The sequence below is a fragment of the Leptonychotes weddellii genome, chromosome 7 (assembly GCF_054177405.1).
Source record: "Leptonychotes weddellii isolate Sample4059 chromosome 7, ASM5417740v2, whole genome shotgun sequence".
Taxonomy (NCBI): Eukaryota; Metazoa; Chordata; class Mammalia; order Carnivora; family Phocidae; genus Leptonychotes; species Leptonychotes weddellii.
Genome location: NC_138375.1, coordinates 93,442,378 through 93,464,636, shown reverse-complemented (window position 1 = coordinate 93,464,636; position 22,259 = coordinate 93,442,378). Strand labels below are relative to the sequence as shown.

At 38.4% G+C, this 22,259-nt stretch overlaps 1 protein-coding gene and 1 non-coding gene across 6 annotated transcripts in view; one reads left to right on the top strand and one right to left on the bottom strand.

Annotated features, from left to right (window-relative positions):
• Window positions 1-108: 108 nt before the first annotated feature.
• On the bottom strand, window positions 109-2,281 carry LOC102739394 (uncharacterized). Its single transcript, XR_014147147.1, has 3 exons — window positions 2,188-2,281; window positions 973-1,065; window positions 109-217 (listed from the first exon to the last, which is right to left on the bottom strand). It is a non-coding gene; the product is annotated as an uncharacterized LOC102739394 (transcript).
• RAD17 (RAD17 checkpoint clamp loader component) overlaps window positions 2,045-22,259 on the top strand; it is a 34,419-nt gene continuing 14,204 nt past the window's right edge. Inside the window, exons 1-11 of one of the 5 annotated variants that reach the window (XM_081826785.1) lie at window positions 2,053-2,189; window positions 2,985-3,028; window positions 3,885-3,988; window positions 6,714-6,968; window positions 7,484-7,567; window positions 11,691-11,847; window positions 13,183-13,319; window positions 13,801-13,853; window positions 13,934-14,059; window positions 14,155-14,224; window positions 20,212-20,323. In XM_081826785.1, the coding sequence (XP_081682911.1) occupies window positions 3,947-3,988; window positions 6,714-6,968; window positions 7,484-7,567; window positions 11,691-11,847; window positions 13,183-13,319; window positions 13,801-13,853; window positions 13,934-14,059; window positions 14,155-14,224; window positions 20,212-20,323 (1,036 nt within the window). In that variant the 5' untranslated portion in view covers window positions 2,053-2,189; window positions 2,985-3,028; window positions 3,885-3,946. Of the gene's footprint in view, window positions 2,190-2,370; window positions 2,672-2,984; window positions 3,029-3,884; window positions 3,989-6,713; window positions 6,969-7,483; window positions 7,568-11,690; window positions 11,848-13,182; window positions 13,320-13,800; window positions 13,854-13,933; window positions 14,060-14,154; window positions 14,225-20,211; window positions 20,324-22,259 lie in introns of those variants that run through there. The other 4 variants (XM_081826784.1, XM_081826786.1, XM_081826787.1 and 1 more) reach the window with 4 other exon arrangements.

Here is a 22,259-nt window from a genome sequence, read left to right as displayed (position 1 = left end):
TCAACAGTGGCTTTCTTAGCATGGCTTGAATAAATTTTTGCATCATCTAGAATTGTGGTCACATATCGGAAGGCAAACTCCAACATCTGATTTATAACTCTTGGCTCATATTCTGTAATCCCCATATCCTTCAGGATTTGTGCCATCATCTGTGCATCTTTCGGCATGCTCTTGGGAGAAGCCATCTTGCCAGACTCCATGATATCCGTTGATCAGACTTTAGATCATTTGAAAAAAATATGTACATTAGATCAAATCTGAAATAGTTACTTTAGTAGCAACTGTCAGGAACTTCAAAAATTTTAAATACTGTTAAGTTTTTGAAAATACATTTAAAATTGTTAAATGTTGTATTTTCTTAATTTAAAGAGGCACACTTAAAAGTTCCCTTTAAATTTATTGAATTTCTATCCTGTACAAATCATTACAGAATAAAAAAATGAAGACACAAATAAGGGAGTCATAAAAGACTGGGAGAACACAAGGTAAAATAAAAACATTTATCACTTTAGAATAATGTGCAGTTGTGCGCAGGCATGAACTATCAAACGAAGCTAAGAAGAAACCATAGAACAAGTCATGTCCTACTGACTGAGTTCAAAATAATCTGTCCTTCCAGTGAGATCTATACTCACCATCTCCACAAATATGCTTGGTACCATCCAAACCTTTATGTGTTTGCCCATCTCAAAAACATTCTCCCCAAGTCCCATCTCTTCATGGAAGCCTTCCCAACTATTACCATTCAGAAGAACTACTGGCCAACAAAGTGGGGCAGGATGGGGTAGAATGGTCAAAACAACCAAGACATAGTACTACATACATATTACGTTTTCTTTCTACCGGTTTCCAACAGAGCATAAATTCCTTAATGGCACTCTGTCTCTGCTTTCTGTACCCTCTCACAAGTATAGTACTAACATTCCATTACCTACTCTCTTTTTTTAAAACCAACGCCAGTGTATCCCTTACCTTCTCGAGCTAAATCACCCACATTAATGTATTTCAGTCCTGATCTTGATGCAAGTTCTTTGCCTAGCGTGGTTTTTCCAACCCCTGGTGTACCTGTAAGACAAGTCACAGATACTTGTTAGACTTTAGCCACCTATCTACCCCTTTTAAAGTTTTCAACAACTGAAATGAAAAATGTCCTAATTAGCAATTTTCTGTGAATTAATATACACTATAACCTAATCAAAAACTACTCAAAGCCTGTTGCATAACAGAATCTCACCAAGTGTATTTGATCTGTCAGGAGTGGGGCTTGGGGGATTCTGATACCAATTCGCAGACTGCCTGCCACCATAACAGATACTCCCAGAGTAACACTAGCCATCTCAAATTACCATCATTTGTTTGCTTTAATTTTTAAAAAGTTAAGAAATTACTGGGGCGCCTGGGTGGCTCAGTCGTTAAAAGTCTGCCTTCGGCTCAGGTCATGATCCCAGGATCCTGGGATCGAGACCCACATCGGGCTCCCTGCTCAGCGGGGAGCCTGCTTCTCCCTCTCCCACTCCTTGCGCTTATGTTCCCTCTCTCTCTGTCAAATAAATAAATAGAATCTTTAAAAAAAATTAAGAAATTACTTATGGAAAAAATTTAACCACTATGAAAGACGGCTATCACCCCGGGAATTTTACAGTAAAAAAGCTTCTGATGCTAATTCAACAAACGTACACGGCAAGTTAATTACCCTACCTTATAAATATTCGAACCCTTTTACCCAAATGTGATTGTCAGATACAAAGGAAAATGAAATACAGCCCATGAAGGCCTAAGGACAAGGCGTCCAGCATTAAAAGACCTACTAAGGGTCAGATAGTAAATTACATTATCTCGCTAAAATTCTACAGACAACCCTGCTAAATAAGAAATTAACAGAATTTTACAAACAAAAACCAGATTCCGAAAGATTCGGCAGTTTGCCAGAAAGGGGACCTGAACAGTTCTCCCTCTCTCCCCGAGCGGCCTCGGGGCAACAAAACCAACATTCCCCGCCCCCTACCCCGCCTCCCGCAACGGTCGGAGGAACCGGTCTCGAGGCCCCGACAACTGCCACGCCGCGCGGCCCTCCACTAGCCTCGAAACAGAACACCGTACGGCACCCCTTCAGGCGCCCGACGCCCCACGGCACTCCGCGCCCTCGGACTATCCCGCCGCCCAGCGCCTCCCCGCCGCGCGCCTGACCGGTGAGCAGGATGTTCGGAAGCAACATGGTCCTCACCGCGCTGGCTCCGGGCGTCCAGGCCCACGCGCTTTACGCACAACAGGGAGGAGCCGGAAGCGGCGAGCTGCGGCAAGCGCCAGTGGCCCCGGGGGCTTGGAGGCCTTGTGCGGCGCTCGCGGGCCGTCTCCACCGCCTAGTCACTGAACAGTGGTTACCTGGCCTTCTATAGCACGCTTGCAGCGCAAGAGTCCAAGGCAGGGGCACAGGTCGGGTCCGCGCTTCGGGTCAGGCAATGCGGTAGATACCTAAGCCACTGGCGCCGTTGGCGGCCGCCCTTCTGCCGGTGTCGCCGAAGCGCCGACCGGCCTAGAAAGTCCCCGGGAGGCGGGACCTCCGAGAGGCTCGGCGCTGAGCCCGGGTAGGGCCGGGTGGTTGCCTTTCTGCTGGAGCAGAGCCTGGCTCCTTCGCTTTTCTCCGCCCACGAGGGGATGAAGCTCCCGGAAAGTAAGGCCGCCGCGGCTGCGGCTTTGGTCTGTGTATGTTCTAGAGACGTGAACCCATCTCTGCCTTAACGCCTCCCCGAGCTCTCTTCGCTCCTCCTCCCGACCTGCCCATCCCATTTGGGGATAGAGGGTGGGGGTGCAAAATTCTGGCCTGGAGTCGGGACATGCGAGCTCCTCTCGGCTCTGCGCTGATTGGTAGCATTACTTTGGACGAATGTCTGGGCTTAGTATCCCAGTGCAGTGTGTGAGGGCGGGTGGTGGGTAGGCTAGAAGTATTCTTGAAGGTCTTTTCTACCTCTGACGTCTCATTTCAGGAACCTGACATCATCCGGGACAGTTATCTTCTTTTTTAAAGGAGGTAATTGTCAGTCTTGTTTCTGAAGAGCGACTGCAGTCCTAACCGTAAAAAGTCTGCGTCTTTTATTTCGACCTGCCAACTATATTTAGTCAATAAGTGTTTTTTCCACCCATGTATCTCTTTGAATCTCCAAAGCAAAAATCTATTTAATGTGAATAGTTTGTGTGTGTGTGTGTGTGTACAATTTATTTTTTCGTGTATGGAGGCTTTTGCATGTTATATACCGTATGTGCATCCAAACCTTAAAAGTCCAATACACCTTCCAGTTTACAAGTTTGCGGACCTTAAAAAGCATTGCTTCGAGCTCACTTCAAACTGGTGAATTCACTAGTTTATGTAAACATTGGAGAGTTATTGAAGTCGGAAAAGAGGGTTGCCCCCAAATTTCCTAATATGTTCAAGTAAGGAAAAGAGTTACAAAGAAATATACAGTTAGATTTAAAGTTTTTTTCCAAAGTAAGTGAAAGTCTGAATTTGTTACATGGTGAGTTTTTTTGAAATTTTGCGGGAAAAAACCCTGGAACTGTGATTTAAAATGAGGGAAATTTTAACTTTCAGCATAAAAGCTGCACAAATAGAATTGTCTGATTTTCTTACAGAATGTCGAATAGGTGTTTTTTCTGTTTTCTCTAATACGTTCTTGAGTCCGTATGAAAGACTGTTATACCACCACATGTGGATTGACACAGTTATAGTGATTAAAAGTAAACTTTATTTTAGCATTTTGACTTCTTTATGTTTACTATATGATCTCATTAGTTCTTGAGCCTTTATCATACTGTGGATTATATCAGTTTATATTACATCTATTTTATAGTTTTTCCTAACTTGACATTTTTTTCTTTTGTTTCCTTAGGTGAATTATACTTTAATGTACTACAGGTTGTATACTACGGATGGGAACTATTAAAGTTTATAATGTCAAAAACTTTTCTTAGACCAAAGGTATCTTCCACAAAGGTATGATACACTAAAATGGCCATGTAATAATTGCCCAAAAAAGAATGGTAATTTTTGTGTATGTTCTTAATGACTTGTTATTGCCATCAAAGTAACAATGTCCAGTGTCTGTTGTAATTGGTGATCTAAAAATTGTAATAATAAGTCGTGAAATGACTAAAAGCACAACCTTAATTTTTAAAAAGGTGTTTGCAATTCCAGTCACAAAGAAAGGCTGAAAACTCTGGAGTAAAAGATCAATAGAAGAAAGAGAAGCATATGAGTCATAGTTAGCGTTAAAGTGTAGCAATAAGGGGCGCCAGTGGTTCAGTTGATGAGCATCTGACTCTTGGTTTTGGCTCAGGTCATGATCTCAGGGTTATGGGATTGAGCTCTGTGGCAGATTCCGCATTCAGTGCGGTGTCTGTTTGGGATTCTCTCCCTTTCTCTCCCTCCCACTCTGTCCCTCTCCTCACTGTCTCTCTCTCTCTCTCTCTTTCAAATAAATAAATAAATAAAATCTTTAAAAAACAGATGAATAGGGGCGCCTGGGTGGCTCAGTTGGTTAAGCGACTGCCTTCAGCTCAGGTCATGATCCTGGAGTCCCGGGATCGAGTCCTGCATCGGGCTCCCTGCTTGGCAGGGAGTCTGCTTCTCCCTCTGACCCTCCTTCCTCTCATGCTCTCTGTCTCTCATTCTCTCTCTCTCAAATAAATAAATAAAATCTTTAAAAAATAAATAAATAAAAATAAAAAACAGATGAATAAAAATAAAGCTTAACCACAAGCCCTGCCTCTTAAAAATCATATGTTTTCGTGTGCCAGTTCTCAGCAAGGCTAGTGGTAGAGTAGGATGGGGGTCAGTGTGTATCATGCTCATTTGCTGGGATGTTATTTTCCTACTGGTGGGTCTTATTTTTGTCTGATCTTAAGTAAATTAAACTTTGCTGTTTCTCATTTTCCCAGTAAATAGGAGTCCACATTTATGTAAGAAATAAAACTATAAAATGTATAAGTAACTTACAGATCAGAATGGCAAGATCAGATTTGCTATCAAAAGTTTTACTATAACATGGTATTTTTACATATTCTCTTTTTTTTAAAAGATTTATTTTTTTAAATTTTTTTTTGAGAGAGAGAGCTTATGCAAGCCGGGGGGGGGTGCGGCACAGAAGGAGAGGGAGTCTTAAACAGGCTCTGTGCTGAGCGTGGAGCCAACTCGGGGCTCAATCTCATGACCCTGAGATCACAACCTGAGCCAAAACCAAGAGTCGGAGCTCAACTGAGAGCCACCCAGGTGCCCCCCTTGTTTGTTTTTTTATATTTTATTTATTTATTTGAGAAAGAGAGAGAGAGAGCAAGCAGGAGCTGAGGGGAGGAGCAGAGAGAGAGGGAGAAGTAGGCTCGCCGCTGAGCAGGGAGCCGGAGGTGGGGCTCAATCCCAGGACCCTGGGATCACAACCTGAGCTGAAAGCAGATGCTTAACGGACTGAGCAAACCAGGTCCCCCTAAACTCTTAAAATTAGAAGCAAAGAGCCAAAATTGTAGTACTATAGACAGTCTTTTGAAGAAGAGGAAATGAATTATTTGGCTATGACTGAAATTTTTTTCCATAGGTCTTCATTTCTTTACTCACTGATAATATTCCTATCTTCTGTCTTTAAAGGGGGAGTGAAGTGTGACTTTCATTCCTGAAATAGTTCTACTCCCCAACTTGCTTTTCCTTAGCATTGTCTAATAAATGGTTCACAACTATGGCTGAGTATTCTTCAAGGAAAATATAATCTTGGTTCCACCTTACTAGCTAGCCAAGGAATTCAAAAGTCACATACTAAGCTAGGTTTTTCTAGATTTATACTGTAGGAATATTAAGAAAATTCATCTTAAAAATTTTAGTTACTAAAAAAACCTTTTTAATACTTCCAAGTATTTTTAGGTTCAAACTGCTTAATTCATCATCTTTCTCTGTGTATCCTTACAAAGGATTCTAAAGAAAGGGTAATGATGAAGGGAAATGTGGAGAGATCAGCAGTTTCTGTAGACCAGAAGAACATGAAGTAGAACTCACTGATTTTGCTACTCTATTATCCCAGTTCTGTTTTCTTAGACAAATCTGGGAAACAAATCATCCTCCCTGGAAATCCTGCCTCCCTTTTATGAAAGTACTATTTGCTTTAGTGGGCTGAAGAGAAATAAAATCAAGTCATAATTACAAATTATTCGTAGCATCAGGATTATTAGGCTCTATCTTCTCAGAGTCCTAAAGCTGATAGGGATTATTTGGATATATGCAATGGTTCTTAGTTTGTGAATGTATTAACCTGGTCAAGGCAGAAGGTTTACTCTTATGGTTATATATGGTTAAAATAAGATTTTATTTCTTTGTTTTGCTTCTTTTTTGACACATAATTTTAATATTTGTGTTTCAGACCTACAAATGAGCTTAAGAAGAATCAGCCTATTCTGTACTAGGAAGATTATAATTAGTAAAAAGAATTAAGTTTGTATTCTATATTCCTTTATATGGCATTTGTCATTACCCTGGTTAAGTGGACAAGTATGCATATGTACCTACTATGAAGTAAATCATACATATAGTGCCAGCTTTATTTAAAGAACTAATTTGTGAGGTTTTGATTTAAAATGTTGCAGATATGTGAATATATATATTTTTTTTGTAGAGTAATTTACTTATATGGGGAACAGATGTAGATAATGTAATATTTACATGCTTTCTTTTTTTTCAGGTAACAGACTGGGTAGACCCATCATTTGATGATTTTTCAGAGACTACAGGCATCTCTATTACTGCCACATCATTAGGTGTGAATAACTCAAGTCACAGAAGGAAAAATGTGCCTTCCAGATTAGAAAGTAGCAGATTTCTAGCTAGAAAAAGAGAAGAGCCATCTTCCTCAGAAAAGATTTATGGTCTAGAAAATTCAAAAGAGTATCTGTCTGAAAATGAACCATGGGTGGATAAATACAAGCCAGAAACTCAGGTACTAAAAAGGATGCAAACAGGTGCACATAATTTAACTTCCAGAAGGAGAGGAATGTATATTTTCAGATTATTACTCATAAAATATTTTTCTGAATGATTCAAAAAAAACAGTAATTCCTAGTTTTTTTATGTTCCATGACTCAGCATTTCTCAAGTTATTCTGAAATTGTACCATTGGTTATTTGTCATAGATTTAATTTAATCCCAATATAGAATTTTATTTTTTTCTTAAGTGTAATATCTCTCTCTGTTTATTCCCTTCCCAAAATGTATTTCAGGATTTTAAAAAATTATGTAATTCCAAACCTGCCCCAAATTCTCATACAATGGTGTCAGTTTTAAGAACGGAATTTTTCAATATAAAAAATGAAGTGTAATAGCAAAGACTTTTTAATTCTTGTATCATGTTGTTTGCTAGTTTTTTCATTAAAAGTGCTTAATTTAGATTAATGTGTGCTGCTATACCAAAAATTCTTGAGTTAAAATGTTTTATCTTAAACTTGAAATTTTTAGCATGAACTTGCTGTGCATAAAAAGAAAATTGAAGAAGTTGAAACCTGGTTAAAAGCTAAAGTCTTAGAAGGGCAACCAAAACAGGTAATTCAGTAAGAAATGTGTTTTAAAATATGTAACATCAAATGTTTCTCTGATTTACAGTTGGTTGTAAGAAGTTAAACTTTTTTAAAAGATTTATTTATTTATTTGACAGAGAAAGAGAAAGTACTCACAAGCAGGGGGAGCGGCAGGCAGAGGGAGAGGGAGAAGCAGCCTCCCCACGGAGCAGGGAGCCTGTGTGGGGATTGATCCCAGGACTCTGGGATCATGACCTGAGCCGAAGTCACATGTTTAATCGACTGAGCCACCCAGGCACCCAGAAGTTAAACTTTTATGATGACTCTGTTAAGTCCAGATCACCTACAATAAAAAAGTCTCTGATTTACTACTACAAACTTCACTAAAAGACTCAGAGATTTTGAGTTTTCTCCTTTACTTGTACTTCTTTTCCCCATTTATGTCTCATCATCATCATAAAGCGTAATAAACCAGTTAGGGTTCTAGTATATTTAGCACATCAGATTATCTCATGCTGAAGCAAGCAGGCAAATTACATATTAGTTTTTGTACTAAATACAGCCTAAAACAGTCATCATTCATTTTAAGGCAGATGTTTTTTGTTTCACTTCCTACTTCTGTAATTACTTTTAACCTCCAAGCTAGAATATTCTTTCTCTTTTTAAACTTTGAGATTCTCCAAACATAAAGGAAAGTAGAATAATAAATGAATACTCTTATGCCTATTATATAACCATCATTTTCACTCTTAAATATTCAATTATGAATATGTGACATTTTAGTCAGACTTCTGGAAACATCAGTATGCCTCTTTTTTTTTAAATAAAGCATTTTTCCTGATTATGTATACCATTATTCTGTCTAAAAAAATTAATTCCTTTTTTTTTTTTAAAGATTTTATTTATTTATTTATTTGACGGAGAGAGACACAGCGAGAGAGGGAACACAAGCAGGGGGAGTGGGAGAGGGAGAAGCAAGCTTCCCGTGGAGCAGGGAGCCCGATGTGGGGCTCGATCCCAGGACCCTGGGGTCATGACCTGAGCCGAAGGCAGATGCTTAACGACTGAGCTACCCAGGCGCCCCACAAAATTAATTCCTTAATTTTATCTAATGCTCGTTTCATATTCACATTTCTCTATTTGTCTGCAAAATGTCATTTATGGTGGATTTGTTACAACCAGGATCTAATAAAGGACTACATGTTGCATTTGATTCTTACACCTCTTAGGTCTATTAAAATCTAGAATGATTCTCTTTTACCCTCTTTTTTTCTCTAAGACATTGACTTACTGAAGAGGCCAGGCCAGGTGACATGTAGAACTCTCACATTCTGGATTTGTCAGGTTGTTTCCTCTTCGTGATGACTAACTTGTTCTTCTACCTTGCATTTCCTGTGGCCTGGAAATTTGAATCAAGGGTTTGATTAGACTCAAGTTCAACATTTTTGTAAGAATACTTTTTAGGTCGGGGCGCCTGGGTGGCTCAGTTGTTAAGCATCTGCCTTTGGCTCAGGTCATGATCTCAGTGTCCTGGGATTGAGCCCCGTGTCGGGCTCCCTGCTCTGCAGGAAGCCTGCTTCTCCCTCTCCCACTCCCCCTGCTTGTGTTCCCTCTCTTGCTGTGTCTCTCTCTCCCAAATAAATAAATAAAATCTTTAAAAAAAAAATACTTTCTAGGTCATGGTGTATGTTTTATATTACACCATATCAGAAAATATGTTTGGTTCTTCTGCTGTCTTTCATGTTACGTTTGATCACGAAGTTAAGGAAATAATAGTCAAAAATCTTTTTTTTTAAGATTCTTTTCATTTATTAGAGAGCATGAGTTGGGGGCAGGGAGAGGGAGAAGCAAACTCCCTGCTGAGTAGGGAACCCACCAACTAGGAGCTTAATCCCAGGACCCTAGGATCATGACCTCAGCCAAAGGCAGACACAACTGACTGAGCCACCCAGGCGCCCCAATAATAGTCAGAAATTTTCCCTTGCAACTGCAACATAATCTATGGGCATAGAGATAATTTCACAATGTTAAATGTCCAGTTCCCCAGCAGTCTTTCACATAAGTGCTTTAGTGTCCATTTTCAGTCCTTGCCTGAATCAGTTATTTTGTTAAAATTGTGAAATGGTGATGATTTTTTTTTTTTAAGATTTTATTTATTGGGACGCCTGGGTGGCTCAGTTGGTTAGGGGTTGTGAGATCAGCGTTCCTGGGATTGAGTCCTGCATCAGGCTTCTCGCTCAGCGGGGAGTTGGCTTCTCCCTCTTCCTGCTGCTCCCCTTGCTTGTGTGCACTCTCTCCTCTCTCTTGGACAAATACATAAAATCTTTAAGAAAATAAAAGCTTCTTCCCTCTAAGAAGTTAGATTCTCACCAATCATAATATTCTTTATTATACAAAAGTTCAATGATAACAGTAATTATAAGACATTTTTATTCAAAACTATTTTTGAGGGGTGCCTGGGTGGCTCAATCGTTAAGCGTCTGCCTTCGGCTCAGGTCATGGTCCCAGGGTCCTGGGATCGAGCCCCGCATCGGGCTCCCTGCTCAGCGGGAAGCCTGCTTCTCCCTCTCCCACTCCCCCTGCTTGTGTTTCCTCTCTCACTGTGTCTCTCTCTCTCAAATAAATAAAATCTTTAAAAAAAAAAAATTTGATAACTTGTAGATTTTTCTATGGGCAAGCTAAAATTATTTTTTCTTAAATTTATCGTAAGTACTTAAAATTTACACTGACTTTAATTTTTCAGGGCAACATCTTCAAAATATGGTAAAACTGTTATACTGTGATGGAAATGTACAGCATAGGGGATATGGTCAATAATATTGTAGTAACTTTGTATGGTGACAGATGATAACTAGACTTAGAATATTTTAATGACATAAAAATATAGAATCGAAAAAATATGTACATATGAAACTATTAGGATGCTATATGCCATTTATACTTCAATTTAAAAAAAAGAAAACTATTATAATGTAAATGATGGGAATATTAACAGAAGTCTTCATGTTTTAGTGTTCTGATAGACTATCTCCCACTTTTCTTATTGGAAGCAAAACTTTTGCTATGTAGCTCTACTCACTGTGTCAAAAAACAAGACACTTGATTCTGTTGTATAAGAAACATACATGGGTGCCCATGCTTGATCTTCCTTTTCTTTTTTTAAAAGTAATCTGCTTGGAAGTAGTCAGTTCTCATTATTTACATTAGGTATGTCCTGTAAAGTTACTAGAAACAATAAGCAAATAATGAGTCATAGTTCCTAAGAGAAATAAGGGGTTAGATTCCTGCAAAACTGTCTTCCTCTGGTCACATTTACGTCAACTCATCAGTATATAACCTTGTTTTCTATTTGTTTTTGTTCAGAGACACCATATTTAATATATATTATTGAATCATTAAAGTCATGGCTGATACCACTATAACTCATGCACTCATACATTTTAAAAAGTGAGACTGGTTGTCTTCTGGGGCCACGTAGAAGGCCCTTATTTATATGAGCAAAGGTAAACAGTTGAGCAAGGATTATAGCCCACCAGGGAATGTAGGAAATCATCTTCCCCTGATACTTTTTTTTAGCTTTAACTTTTTTATTAAGCTTTAACTTTTTTTATCAGATTTATTATACGAGGAGATAATTATTGTGACCTGCCACCTCTAGTCTCTCTTTGGAGTTCTGTCTCTGGAAAATATGTTTCTTATTACACATTTCTTAAAGATTCTGATATCCTAACTACCATCTTCCCATAAGAATATTATACTTGTTTAATATTAAAGCATATAATCCAAAGAGGTCTGTATTAAGATTGAATTTTGAGTTCAGGTAACCTCTAAAAATACTTGTTTCAGACATTACCTCCTTAATCTAGCTGAAGTTTAGTTGTTTTAATTTGACTACTAAGTAGTCCTTGGGAGGGACATAATGTAAGAATTGAAGAACTATCAGAAGTTATGCTTAAAGTTTAGGAAATAAGATTATTCTCTTTTATCTAAAGATGGTATAATCCAGCTAACATCAGTGTAAAATTTAGTCAGCTTATACCAGATATTTAATAAATATTTATAGAAGTAATTTATATTTGAAAGAAAATTCAAACATAATATTCTAGCAGTGATTTTGATTTTTGATTAATGTTTGTATTTGGTTTTAGGGTGGGTCTATTTTATTAATAACAGGTCCTCCTGGATGTGGAAAAACAACAACTATAAAAATACTATCAAAGGAGCATGGTATTCAAGTACAAGAGTGGATTAATCCAATTTTACCAGACTTCCAAAAAGATGATTTCAAGGAGATACTTAATCCTGGTAAGATTTGCTATGAAGGTAGTGGAAATAGTGGGAAAAGTCTATGTTGTTTTTTGTTTTTTTTTTTTAAGATTTTATTTATTTATTTGACAGAGAGAGACACAGCGAGAGAGGGAACACAAGCAGGGGGAGTGGGAGAGGGAGAAACAGGCTTCCCGCAGAGCAGGGAGCCCGACGCGGGGCTCGATCCCAGGACCCTGGGATCATGACCTGAGCCGAAGGCAGACGCTTAACAACTGAGCCACCCAGGCGCCCCTAAGGTCTATGTATGTTTAAAGGAGGTTTGAAATGAATTCCCCATCTATATTCTTGAGATGCCTAAGATCCTTTTGGGTATATGTTTTTGTGAGAAAATATATGTTGTCACCCCTATGCTAGATTGGCATCTGCCCACTATCAAAAGCTTCACAAAATGAGAGTAGCAATCAGATTAAACTATATGAGACCATTTTCTTTCATACTTCCCAGTTTCAGAAAAGTATTTTCAGGAGAAGAGGGGAAGCTTGCTTCTAGTAGAGGAGAATGGGATTCTTTGAGGATTAAGTCTGACTAATTGATTCATCATCAACACAACTCATTTGGAGTATTTTCATTGTAGAGGCAAAGATATAAATGTTTGAGGCGCCTGGGTGGCTCAGTCGTTAAGCGTCTGCCTTCGGCTCAGGTCTTGATCCCAGGGTCCTGGGATCGAGCCCTGCATCGGGTTCCCTGCTCGGCGGGAAGCCTGCTTCTCCCTCTCCCACTCCCCCTGCTTGTGTTCCCTCTCTTGCTGTCTCTCTGTCAAATAAATAAAGTCTTTAAAAAAAAAAAAAAGATATAAATGTTTTTACCAGTTGTGTAACTATTACATTGACAGCTGTGTTCTAAAGTCAGTTAATTCCATATTAACATTCATTGTTACAGAAAATTCACTGTGATCCATGATGACTCTTATCTTTTGAAATGAGTATCCTATTTTAAATTTGTGCAGTTTTTGGGCGCCTGGGTGGCTCGGTTGGTTAAGCGACTACCTTCGGCTTGGGTCGTGATCCCGGAGTCCTGGGATCGAGTCCCACATCGGGCTGCTGGCTTGGCGGGGAGCCTACTTCTCCCTCTGACCCTCTCCCCTCTCATGCTGTTTCTCTCTTGCTCGCTCTCTAATAAGTAAATAAATAAAATCTTGAAAAAAAAATTTGTACAGTTTTGCCTAAATAGAAAAATCTACAATGTTGTAAGCTCCTTCAGGTATATGCAAATATATTCAGTAACGTGTATGTGTGTGTTATATATGTATGTGTAATTTTGATATATATATAATATGTTGAAAGTAAAAGTGTTAAATATGTTTTCTTTCAGAATCCAGTTTCCATGTATTTCCCTACCAGTCTCAGATAGCAGTTTTTAAAGAGTTTCTACTAAGAGCAACAAAGTATAACAAACTACAAATGCTTGGAGATGAACTAAGAACTGATAAGAGGATAATTCTGGTTGAAGTATGGACAAATTTTGAGATCCTGGTGTAACTATTGAGTAAATAATTGCAAGATATATCTTATTGATAGTGCCATTAACTCTCTCCATAGTATTAATAGTGATAAAATGTAATGTAAAAGCTCGGTGATAGCAGAAACCTCAGGTCTTTTTCAGTAAACTTGAATAGAGTAGCTATAGGTTAATGAAATTTAAAATTTTAATGCCTTCAGTATAGAAAAGCAAAAGAAATAATTCGGAAAATTATGTCTTAGTGACAATACTGTGACTAGTAGTAATCATAAGAAATTTGATTGAAAATTGGGTTTCCCATTGATAGATTTTATTGTTTGGACATCTACTTTTTCACGTTTTCCTTAATTTCTGTAAAAGTTTTAGTTGCAATACATTGAATAGGTAACGTTTTTTCCCTAATATGGTAAATATGAATCTTGTATAAATTTATACAATAATAAAACAATAATATTTATCATTTTTCAATAGGATTTACCTAACCAGTTTTATCGAAATTCTCATACTTTACATGAAATTCTCAGGTGAGTTTCAGTGAAGTTTTCTCAAACTTTGAATAAAATGGCAATAGCTTATATTTCAACATTGCTATACTCTATTCTAGGAAATATGTGCACACTGGTCGATGTCCTCTAATATTTATAATTTCTGACAGTCTCAGTGGAGATAATAATCAAAGGTTACTGTTTCCCAAAGAAATTCAGGAAGAGTGTGCTATAGCAAACATTAGGTAAGAATGAAATTTCTGCTTGTAATGCTCACATACATGTTATATTTATAAGTTGATCATCTAAACACTATCTTTCTTTATAAAACTTTTAACAGTTTTAACCCTGTGGCACCAACAATTATGATGAAATTTCTTAATCGAATAGTGACAATGGAAGCTAACAAGGTAAGTCTCTTAAGAACTGATTAATTTGAATCTTACATTGTAATTTTAGAAAGCCACACTTGGAGTTAGAAACATATTATTTCACTTTTTAGAATTAAAATATTTGTTCACATTTGTCAGGCCTATCATTCTAGAAAAGGCAGGAAATACTGATCTTAAAAATCCCTAACCTTGGGGCGCCTGGGTGGCTCAGTCGTTAAGTGTCTGCCTTCGCCTCACGTCATGATCCCAGGGTCCTGGGATCGAGCCCCGCATCGGGCTCCCTGCTCGGCGGGAAGCCTGCTTCTCCCTTTCCCACTCCCCCTGCTTGTGTTCCCTCTCTCGCTATGTCTCTCTCTGTCAAATAAATAAAATCTTAAAAAAAAAAAAAAAAATCCCTAACCTTTCTCTATTAAACCTAGCTTTCTCTTTCACATTGAAGTAAATTTCCCTTTGCTTGGCTTAGTGATATAAATTGTGTCTGTTATCAAGAAACTGTTTCCTGGCATCTAGGTACATTAGTCATCAACAGTCCAACTCTACTTTTGTCCTGTTGTCAATTTTTTTTTTAATTTAATAGTATGTTTATTGTAAAAAACACCAAAATTTACTATCTTAACCATTTATTTTTTGACGTTATGAAGATACACTTGACATATAATATTATTTAAGTTTAGTAAGTTGAAGATGTACAGCACATTGATTTGATATACTTACGTATTGCAGAATGATCACCGCTATAGTATTATACAACACCTCCATCACTTCATGTAATTACCATTTCTTTTTTGTGGTGAGAATATTTAAGATCTACTCAGCAGCTTTCAAGTAGTTATACAGTATTATCAACTATACCATCTTAGCCATTTTTAAGTGTACAGTTCAGTAGTGTTACGTATATTAATATTCTTATAAAACAGCTGTCATTTTTTTTTTCAAAGATTTTACTTATTTATTTGTCAGAGAGACAGAGGCAGGCAGAGGGAGAAGCAGGCTCCCCACTGAGCAAGGAGCCCGATGAGGGATTCAGTCCCAGCACCCTGGGATCATGACCTGAGCCGAAGGCAGACGCATAACTGACTGAGCCACCCAGGCGTCCCAGCTGTCATTTTTTTTTTTTAAAGATTTTATTTATTTATTTGACAGAGAGAGATAGCGAGAGCAGGAACACAAGCAGGGGGAGTGGAAGAAGGAGAAGCAGGCTTCCCAGTGAGCAGGGAGCCCGATGCGGGGCTCGATCCCAGGACTCTGGGATCATGACCTGAGCCGAAGGCAGACGCTTAACGACTGAGTCACCCAGGCACCCCCCAGCGGTCATTTTTAATACATCTTTTTTTTTTTCTATCTTTCAAATCAACATAATGTTAAAATAAATTGATGGAACTTCTCCCAGCAGCATGATTCTAGGAGGCCCTACTGCTACAGACCAACTAGATCTTGCATGAAATGTAAGGGTTTGGTTTTTTTTTTGCATCACTTGGATCATAGTAACTGAGGGAAATCTCCAAGCAAGAGTTTGCTTTGAGGATTAAACAAAATTATGTAGAGCACTTAGTGGAATAAATAAAAACTATTAATAGTGAAAAATTAGAAAGAAACTGAATCCAGTAATAGAGGGAGCAGTTATTATGGTGAGGTATCATGTAATTGATTAGTGTTTTGAGAATATTTAGTGACATGAGGAAATACAATTTAATGTCAAGTTATAAATAACAAGATGCAGGGGCGCCTGGCTGGCTCATTTGGAAGAGTGTGGAACTTTTATCTCAGGGCTGTGACCTCATTCTGTGTAGAGATTACTTTAAATAAAAAAATGAAGTTAACAATGCTAACAATAGAAATTCTATCTTTAGCCCTTGATATATGGCAGGCACTATGCAAAGTATTTTTACATACCTGATCTTTTTTTTTTTTTTTAGATTTTATTTATTTATCTGACAGAGAGACACAGCAAGAGAGGGAACACAAGCAGGGGAAGTGGGAGCGGGAGAAGCAGGCGTCCTGCTGAGCAGGGAGCCTGGACGCGGGGCTCGATCCCAGGACCCCGGGATCACGACCCGAGCTGAAGGCAGACGCTCAACTGACTGAGCCACCCAGGCGCCCCTACATACCTGATCTTATTAAATCTCACCACAACCATACAAAATTGGTAAATAATCCCTATTTTACAGATAAGGAAACAGCTTTTGGGGGGAAATAACTTGCATAATATCCCACAACTATTAAGTATCAGATAGGTTTGCAGTTTCATTCTCACTCCATTTCACTGTGCTAAAAAAAAACAATTTTCAGTAACAGCAGAATGCACATATATACTTGAACCTGTACGTACTAGAAGAAAGTACATAAAAATGCTGAGTGTGATTGGTTCTGGATAGTAGGATTACTTGTGATTTTTTTTTTTAATGTCTTTAAAAAAAAGAAACAGACTACGTTCTGTACCAGGAGCATAACTACAAAGTACAGCTTTTAAATATTTATTAAACAAACATTGAGCATTAATAAAAATAATATCATAGCACCTTAACACATTAACTCAAATTTTTTTTTTAAGACTAAGTAGTTAAATTGCAAATGGCATTCACTTTAGCAAGTTGTGTTGGAATAGTAAAAAGAGATACTGTGACTTTTTTGTTACCAAATTAACATGCTGTACCTTAACTAATGGACCTGCAAGAATGTTAGAACTAGTATTTTTCTTTTTTTTAAGATTTTTTAATATTTAAATAACCTCTACACCCGCCACGGGGCTCGAACTTACAACCCGAAGATCAAGAGTCAAATGCTCTACTGACTGAGTCAGCCAGGTGCCCCTAGAACTAGTATACTTTTGATATTATTGTTGATACTGTTACATCACAGGAGCAACAACCAGCACACTATTCAAGTCTTTCAAGCTTTTATAAGATCAAATGTTGAGATACTGTCTGGGGTCTCCAAGGATGATAATGATGGTAGAGGAAGATCAAAACATTTTAATCTCTGGCATTCTGTAGCTCAGTTAATGATTTAAGAAAGAGTGTTGACATCTTAAGTGATCTAGTTGAAAGAAAGAATGGTGAGTATCTTAGGTTTGGGCTTTTTTGAGTTTAAATAGATGTTTTTCTGTTTTTACAAGAAAAAAAGATCTTTATTCTTTTTAATATCATTAAGTATGTAAAGTGTGATCGCACATTTCAACCACATTTGTGTGTTCAAAGTGATTAACATCCATGGTATTTCCTTCAGCTACCAAGGATCATAATTTCAAATTACATTTCCTGGGGCACCTGGGTGGTTCAGTCCGTTAAGCGTCTGCCTTCAGCTCAGGTCATGATTTTAGGGTCCTGGGATCAAGCCCTGCGTCAGGCTCCCTGTTCAATGAAGAGTCTGCTTCTCCCTCTGCCCCTCCCCCCACTCATGCTCTCTCTCTTACACTATCTCTCTTTCAAATAAATGGATGAAATCTTTAAAAAAAAAATTACATTTCCTTTTTGGCAAGTAATTCAAACTAGAATTTTTCAAAAACAAATACTCTTCTTGAAACAATTTTAAATTAAAGAAATGTATTCACAATAAAAATGAAGTTTATTTGGAAGAGAAAATTCACAGATATGAGCAAGAAAATTTTGTAAAAGAATAATGAAGAGAGACTTGCTATCTATGTATTGGAACATAATGTAAAACTATAAATATTACAAGCTGTGTACTATTGACACAGTAACAGACAAAAGGAAGGATTCAGTAAGACAGCACAGAAATAGATCAGTATGTGTAAATGGCAATTTTCTGTATAATGGAAATAGTATTTTACATCACTGGGGAAAGAGGAGACTATTAATAAATGGTATTTGCACAATTGGATATCCATATGGAAAAACATAAGGTTGCATCTTTATACTATGCACAAAAATAATTTCTAGGGGCGCCTAGGTGGCTCAGTTAGTTAAGCCTCTGACTTGATTTTGGCTCAGGTCATGATCTCAGGGTCCTTAGATGAGCCCTGCATTGGGCTGTGCGCTCAGTGCTTGAGAATCTTGCCCTCTGCCCCCTCTCCCTTTGCGCATGCACTCTCTCTCCCTAAAATAAATAATCTTTAGAAAAATAATAATAATTTCTAGGTAGATTAAAGATCTTATTGCAAAAACCAAAATGACAATAGTATTTTTTTTTTGAAGATTTTATTTATTTATTTGAGAGAGAGAATGAGCAGTAGGGAGGGACAGAGGGGAAGAGAGGGAAAAGCGTACTCTCTGCTGAGCAGGAAGCCTGACCTGGGGCTCCATCCCAGGACCTGGAAATCATGACCTGAGCGGAAGGCAGATCCTTAATCTACTGAGCCACCCAGGTGCCCCAAAATGAGAATAGTATTAAGAAAAAGTACTGACTTTGGTTTGAAGGAAAGTATTCCTAAGTAAGAAACAAAAGCCCTAAAAACATTGGATTTACTTCAAAAAAATGAAAAGCTTAGGAAATGATAGAAGGCATGGTAAGCTAAGTTAAAACACAAGCATGAGAATGGAAGAAAATATTTGCAAGTTATGTAACAAAGTATTAACACATGAATATATAAAAATGTGCCTACCTAAAAAGGCTAAAAACGGGTGCCTGGGTGGCTCGGTTGGTTAAGTGTCTGCCTTTGCCTGAGTTCATGATCCTGGAGTCCCAGGACCGAGCTTCACCTTGGGATCCCTGCTCAGCAGGGAGTGTGCTTATCCCTCTGCCCCTCATCCCTCTTGTGCTTTCTCGCTCGCTCGCTCTCTCTCTCGCAAAAATAAATAAATAAAATCTTTAAAAAAATAAATCAATAAAAATTCTAAGAACAGAGAAGCCAATACACAGAGTAATACAAATGGCTATAAACATGAGAGGTGTTTGGCCCTACTAGGAATCAAAGAAAATTAATACTTAAACCAGACACCATGGGGCGCGTGGGTGGCTCAGTCATTAAGCATCTGCTTCGGCTCAGGTGTTGATCCCAGGGTCCTGGGATCGAGCCGCACATTGGGGTCCCTGCTCGGCGGGAAGCCTGCTTCTCCCTCCCCCACTCCCCCTGCTTGTGTTCCCTCTCTCACTGTCTTGCTCTGTCAAAAAATAAATAAAATCTTTAAAAATAAATAAATTAAATAAATAAACCAGACACCATTTTTCATGTATCAGTTTGCAAAAGTTTTAAGAGATCAATAAGATTGCCAAAGATAAAGAAAAAATGGGCACTCTCACATACCATTGGTAGAAAAAATTAAATTAGGGGCGCCTGGGTGGCTCAGTTGTTAAGTGTCTGCCTTCGGCTCAGGTCATGATCCCAGAGTCCTGGGATCGAGCCCCACATTGGGCTCCCTGCTAGGCGGGAAGCCTGCTTCTCCCTCTCCCACTCCCCCTGCTTGTGTTCCCTCTCTCGCTGTGTCTCTCTCTGTCAAATAAATAAAATCTTAAAAAAAAAAAAAAATTAGTAATTGTTAGAGACACTTTGGAGGGAATTTTCCTTCTACAGAAATATATATATCTTTTTTAAAGATATATTTATTTATTAGAGAACGGGTGCATGTGTGCACAAGCAGGGGGAGGGGCAGAGGGAGAGAATCTCAAGCAGACTCCCACTGAGCATGGAGCCCACTGCAGGACTCAGTCCCAGGACCCTGAGATCATGACCTGGATTCAACTTAAGTCATGTTGTCAGTAAACCATTAGGAGTTTCTTAAGGTGGAGAGGGATAGATAAATTTTTCTGGTCTTATACTTGAACTGACAAGGGAGTAATAATTCGTATATATGTATGGATATATATTATAGTAAGAGAACTTCAAAATATAACAGTCCAAGTAAATAAGTAAAATTATTTTATACTTTTGAATTTATCTTAAGCTATGATAAATCATTGACTTTCCTGAGCAGATTGGCGTTTAACATGGAAGCTTTTTAGCATCTTTAAAAGATTCTAATGTACTTTTTCATTTAGTTGAGAGAATGGGGGAGTGTTTTTTTGGTTTTAGAAACTAGTTTTTTAAACTTTAATATTTTTCATTTTAGAATGGAGGAAATATTATTATCCCTGATAAAAGTTCTCTAGAGTTGCTCTGTCAAGGATGTTCTGGTGATATCAGAAGTGCAATAAACAGCCTCCAGTTTTCTTCTTCAAAAGGTAACTATGAAAGATAAATTCTTACTGCATTGTGTAGGCAACTTTCTCTTAATTGTTCATGAATCTAAATCAAACTAAACATTTTAACTTACTGATATATATCTCCATCTACTGTTCTTTTTGAGACTATTCTATAAAATCATGTATGTACACGTACATACACACACCCCTGTGAATATGTCATTGTATATATCTGTGTACCTGAGACAAAACCTGATTGATTTATGTGGTTTGCTACTTTACTTTTTAAAGTTAATTTGGATGAGACTTCCTGGGTGAAAATCCTGGCTCTGCCGTTTACTGGTGAATAATCTTGCAAATGACAATCATTTTGTGCCTGCATATCCTCACCTTTTATATGAGAACCTCTCTTACAGACTTGTGTGAAAGTGAGTTAATACTTGTAGAGTGTTTATTCCAGTGCTTGATATATATTAAGGAGTCAGGAAATGGTCAGCTATTAATGAATTTTAATTCATTAATGGATGGCTCTGTTGGTTAAGCATCTGACTCCTGATTTCAGCTCAGGTCATGATCTCAGGGTTGTGAGATCAAGCCCCACATGGGGTTGCATACTGGGCATGGAACCTGCTTGAGGTTCTCCTGTCCCTCTCCCCCCTGAGTGCATGTGCATGTGTTCTATCTCCAAAATAAATAAATCTTTTAAATACATAGTATTTTGCTTACGTAGATTTACTTTTATATTTATTTTTAATTTGTATGATATATTTAATAAATTGATTTACCTTTGTTGTAAAAAAGGTGCAGTGTCATGCTATATTAAAACAGATAGCACAGGGGCGCCTTCGTGGCTCAGTCGGTTAAGCATCTGACTCTTAATCTTAGCTCAGGTCTTAATCTCAGGGTCCTGAGTTCAAGCCCTGTGTTGGGCTCCACGTTAGGCATGGAGCCTACTTAAAAATAAGAGAAAGTGGCGCCTAGGTGGCTCAGTAGGTTGAGCGACTGACTCCTGATTTTGGCTCAGGTCATGATCTCCTGGGTCATGGATGGAGCCCCATGTGGGGCTTGGCGCTCAGCAGGGAGTCTGCTTCAAGGTTCTCTCCCTCGGCGCCTCCCCCTACTCGTGTGCTTGCATGCTCGTTCTCTCTCGCTCTCAAATAAATAAATCTTTTTTTTTTTTAAAGATTTCATTTATTTGACAGAGACACAGCGAGAGAGGGAACACAAGCAAGGGGAGTGGGAGAGGGAGAAGCAGGCTTCCTGCGGAGCAGGGAGCCCGATGCGGGGCTCGATCCCAGGACCCTGAGACCATGACCTGAGCCGAAGGCAGACGCCCAACGACTGAGCCACCCAGGCGCCCCTCAAATAAATACGAAAAAATAGAGAAAGAGAGAGATAGCACATGGTTTCTTGTACATGGTTCTCATCAGAAAACATTTAACAAGCACCCTACTTGATGTTTCACATTGAGAAATTGACCTTGAAAAATTAAAAGCCATCTTTGGAGCTCTCAAAATCCACCTGCAATCCTAGCATCTACCTACAAATATAACCTGTTCGTTTAGTTTATATCTTTTGTTTTTAAAAATAACTGTAGAGAAGAGTAAATAAGCAGCGTAATACAACCGAAACCAGAATTCTGCTTATTCCTATAGAAACATAAGTGTAAATGGTGCTTAGGTTCACTACTGGAATTATGGGTTGGGAAGGCTGAAGTAGGCCAGTTTGCAATCCTGTCATTTATAACCTTATTACTCTGAGCTCAGAAATTTTAAAGGGAAGAAAATATTTTTTGAGTGGGTCAGGAACTATTAGTAAGCATATATTGCTTCATTTAATTCTTGACCAGCTTAATGAGATAAACAATAATAATCAAACCCAGGGCGCCTGGGTGGCTCAGATGGTTGAGCATCTGCCTTCAGCTCAGGTCATGATCCCAGGGTCCTGGGATCGAGTCCCGCATCGGACTCTCTGC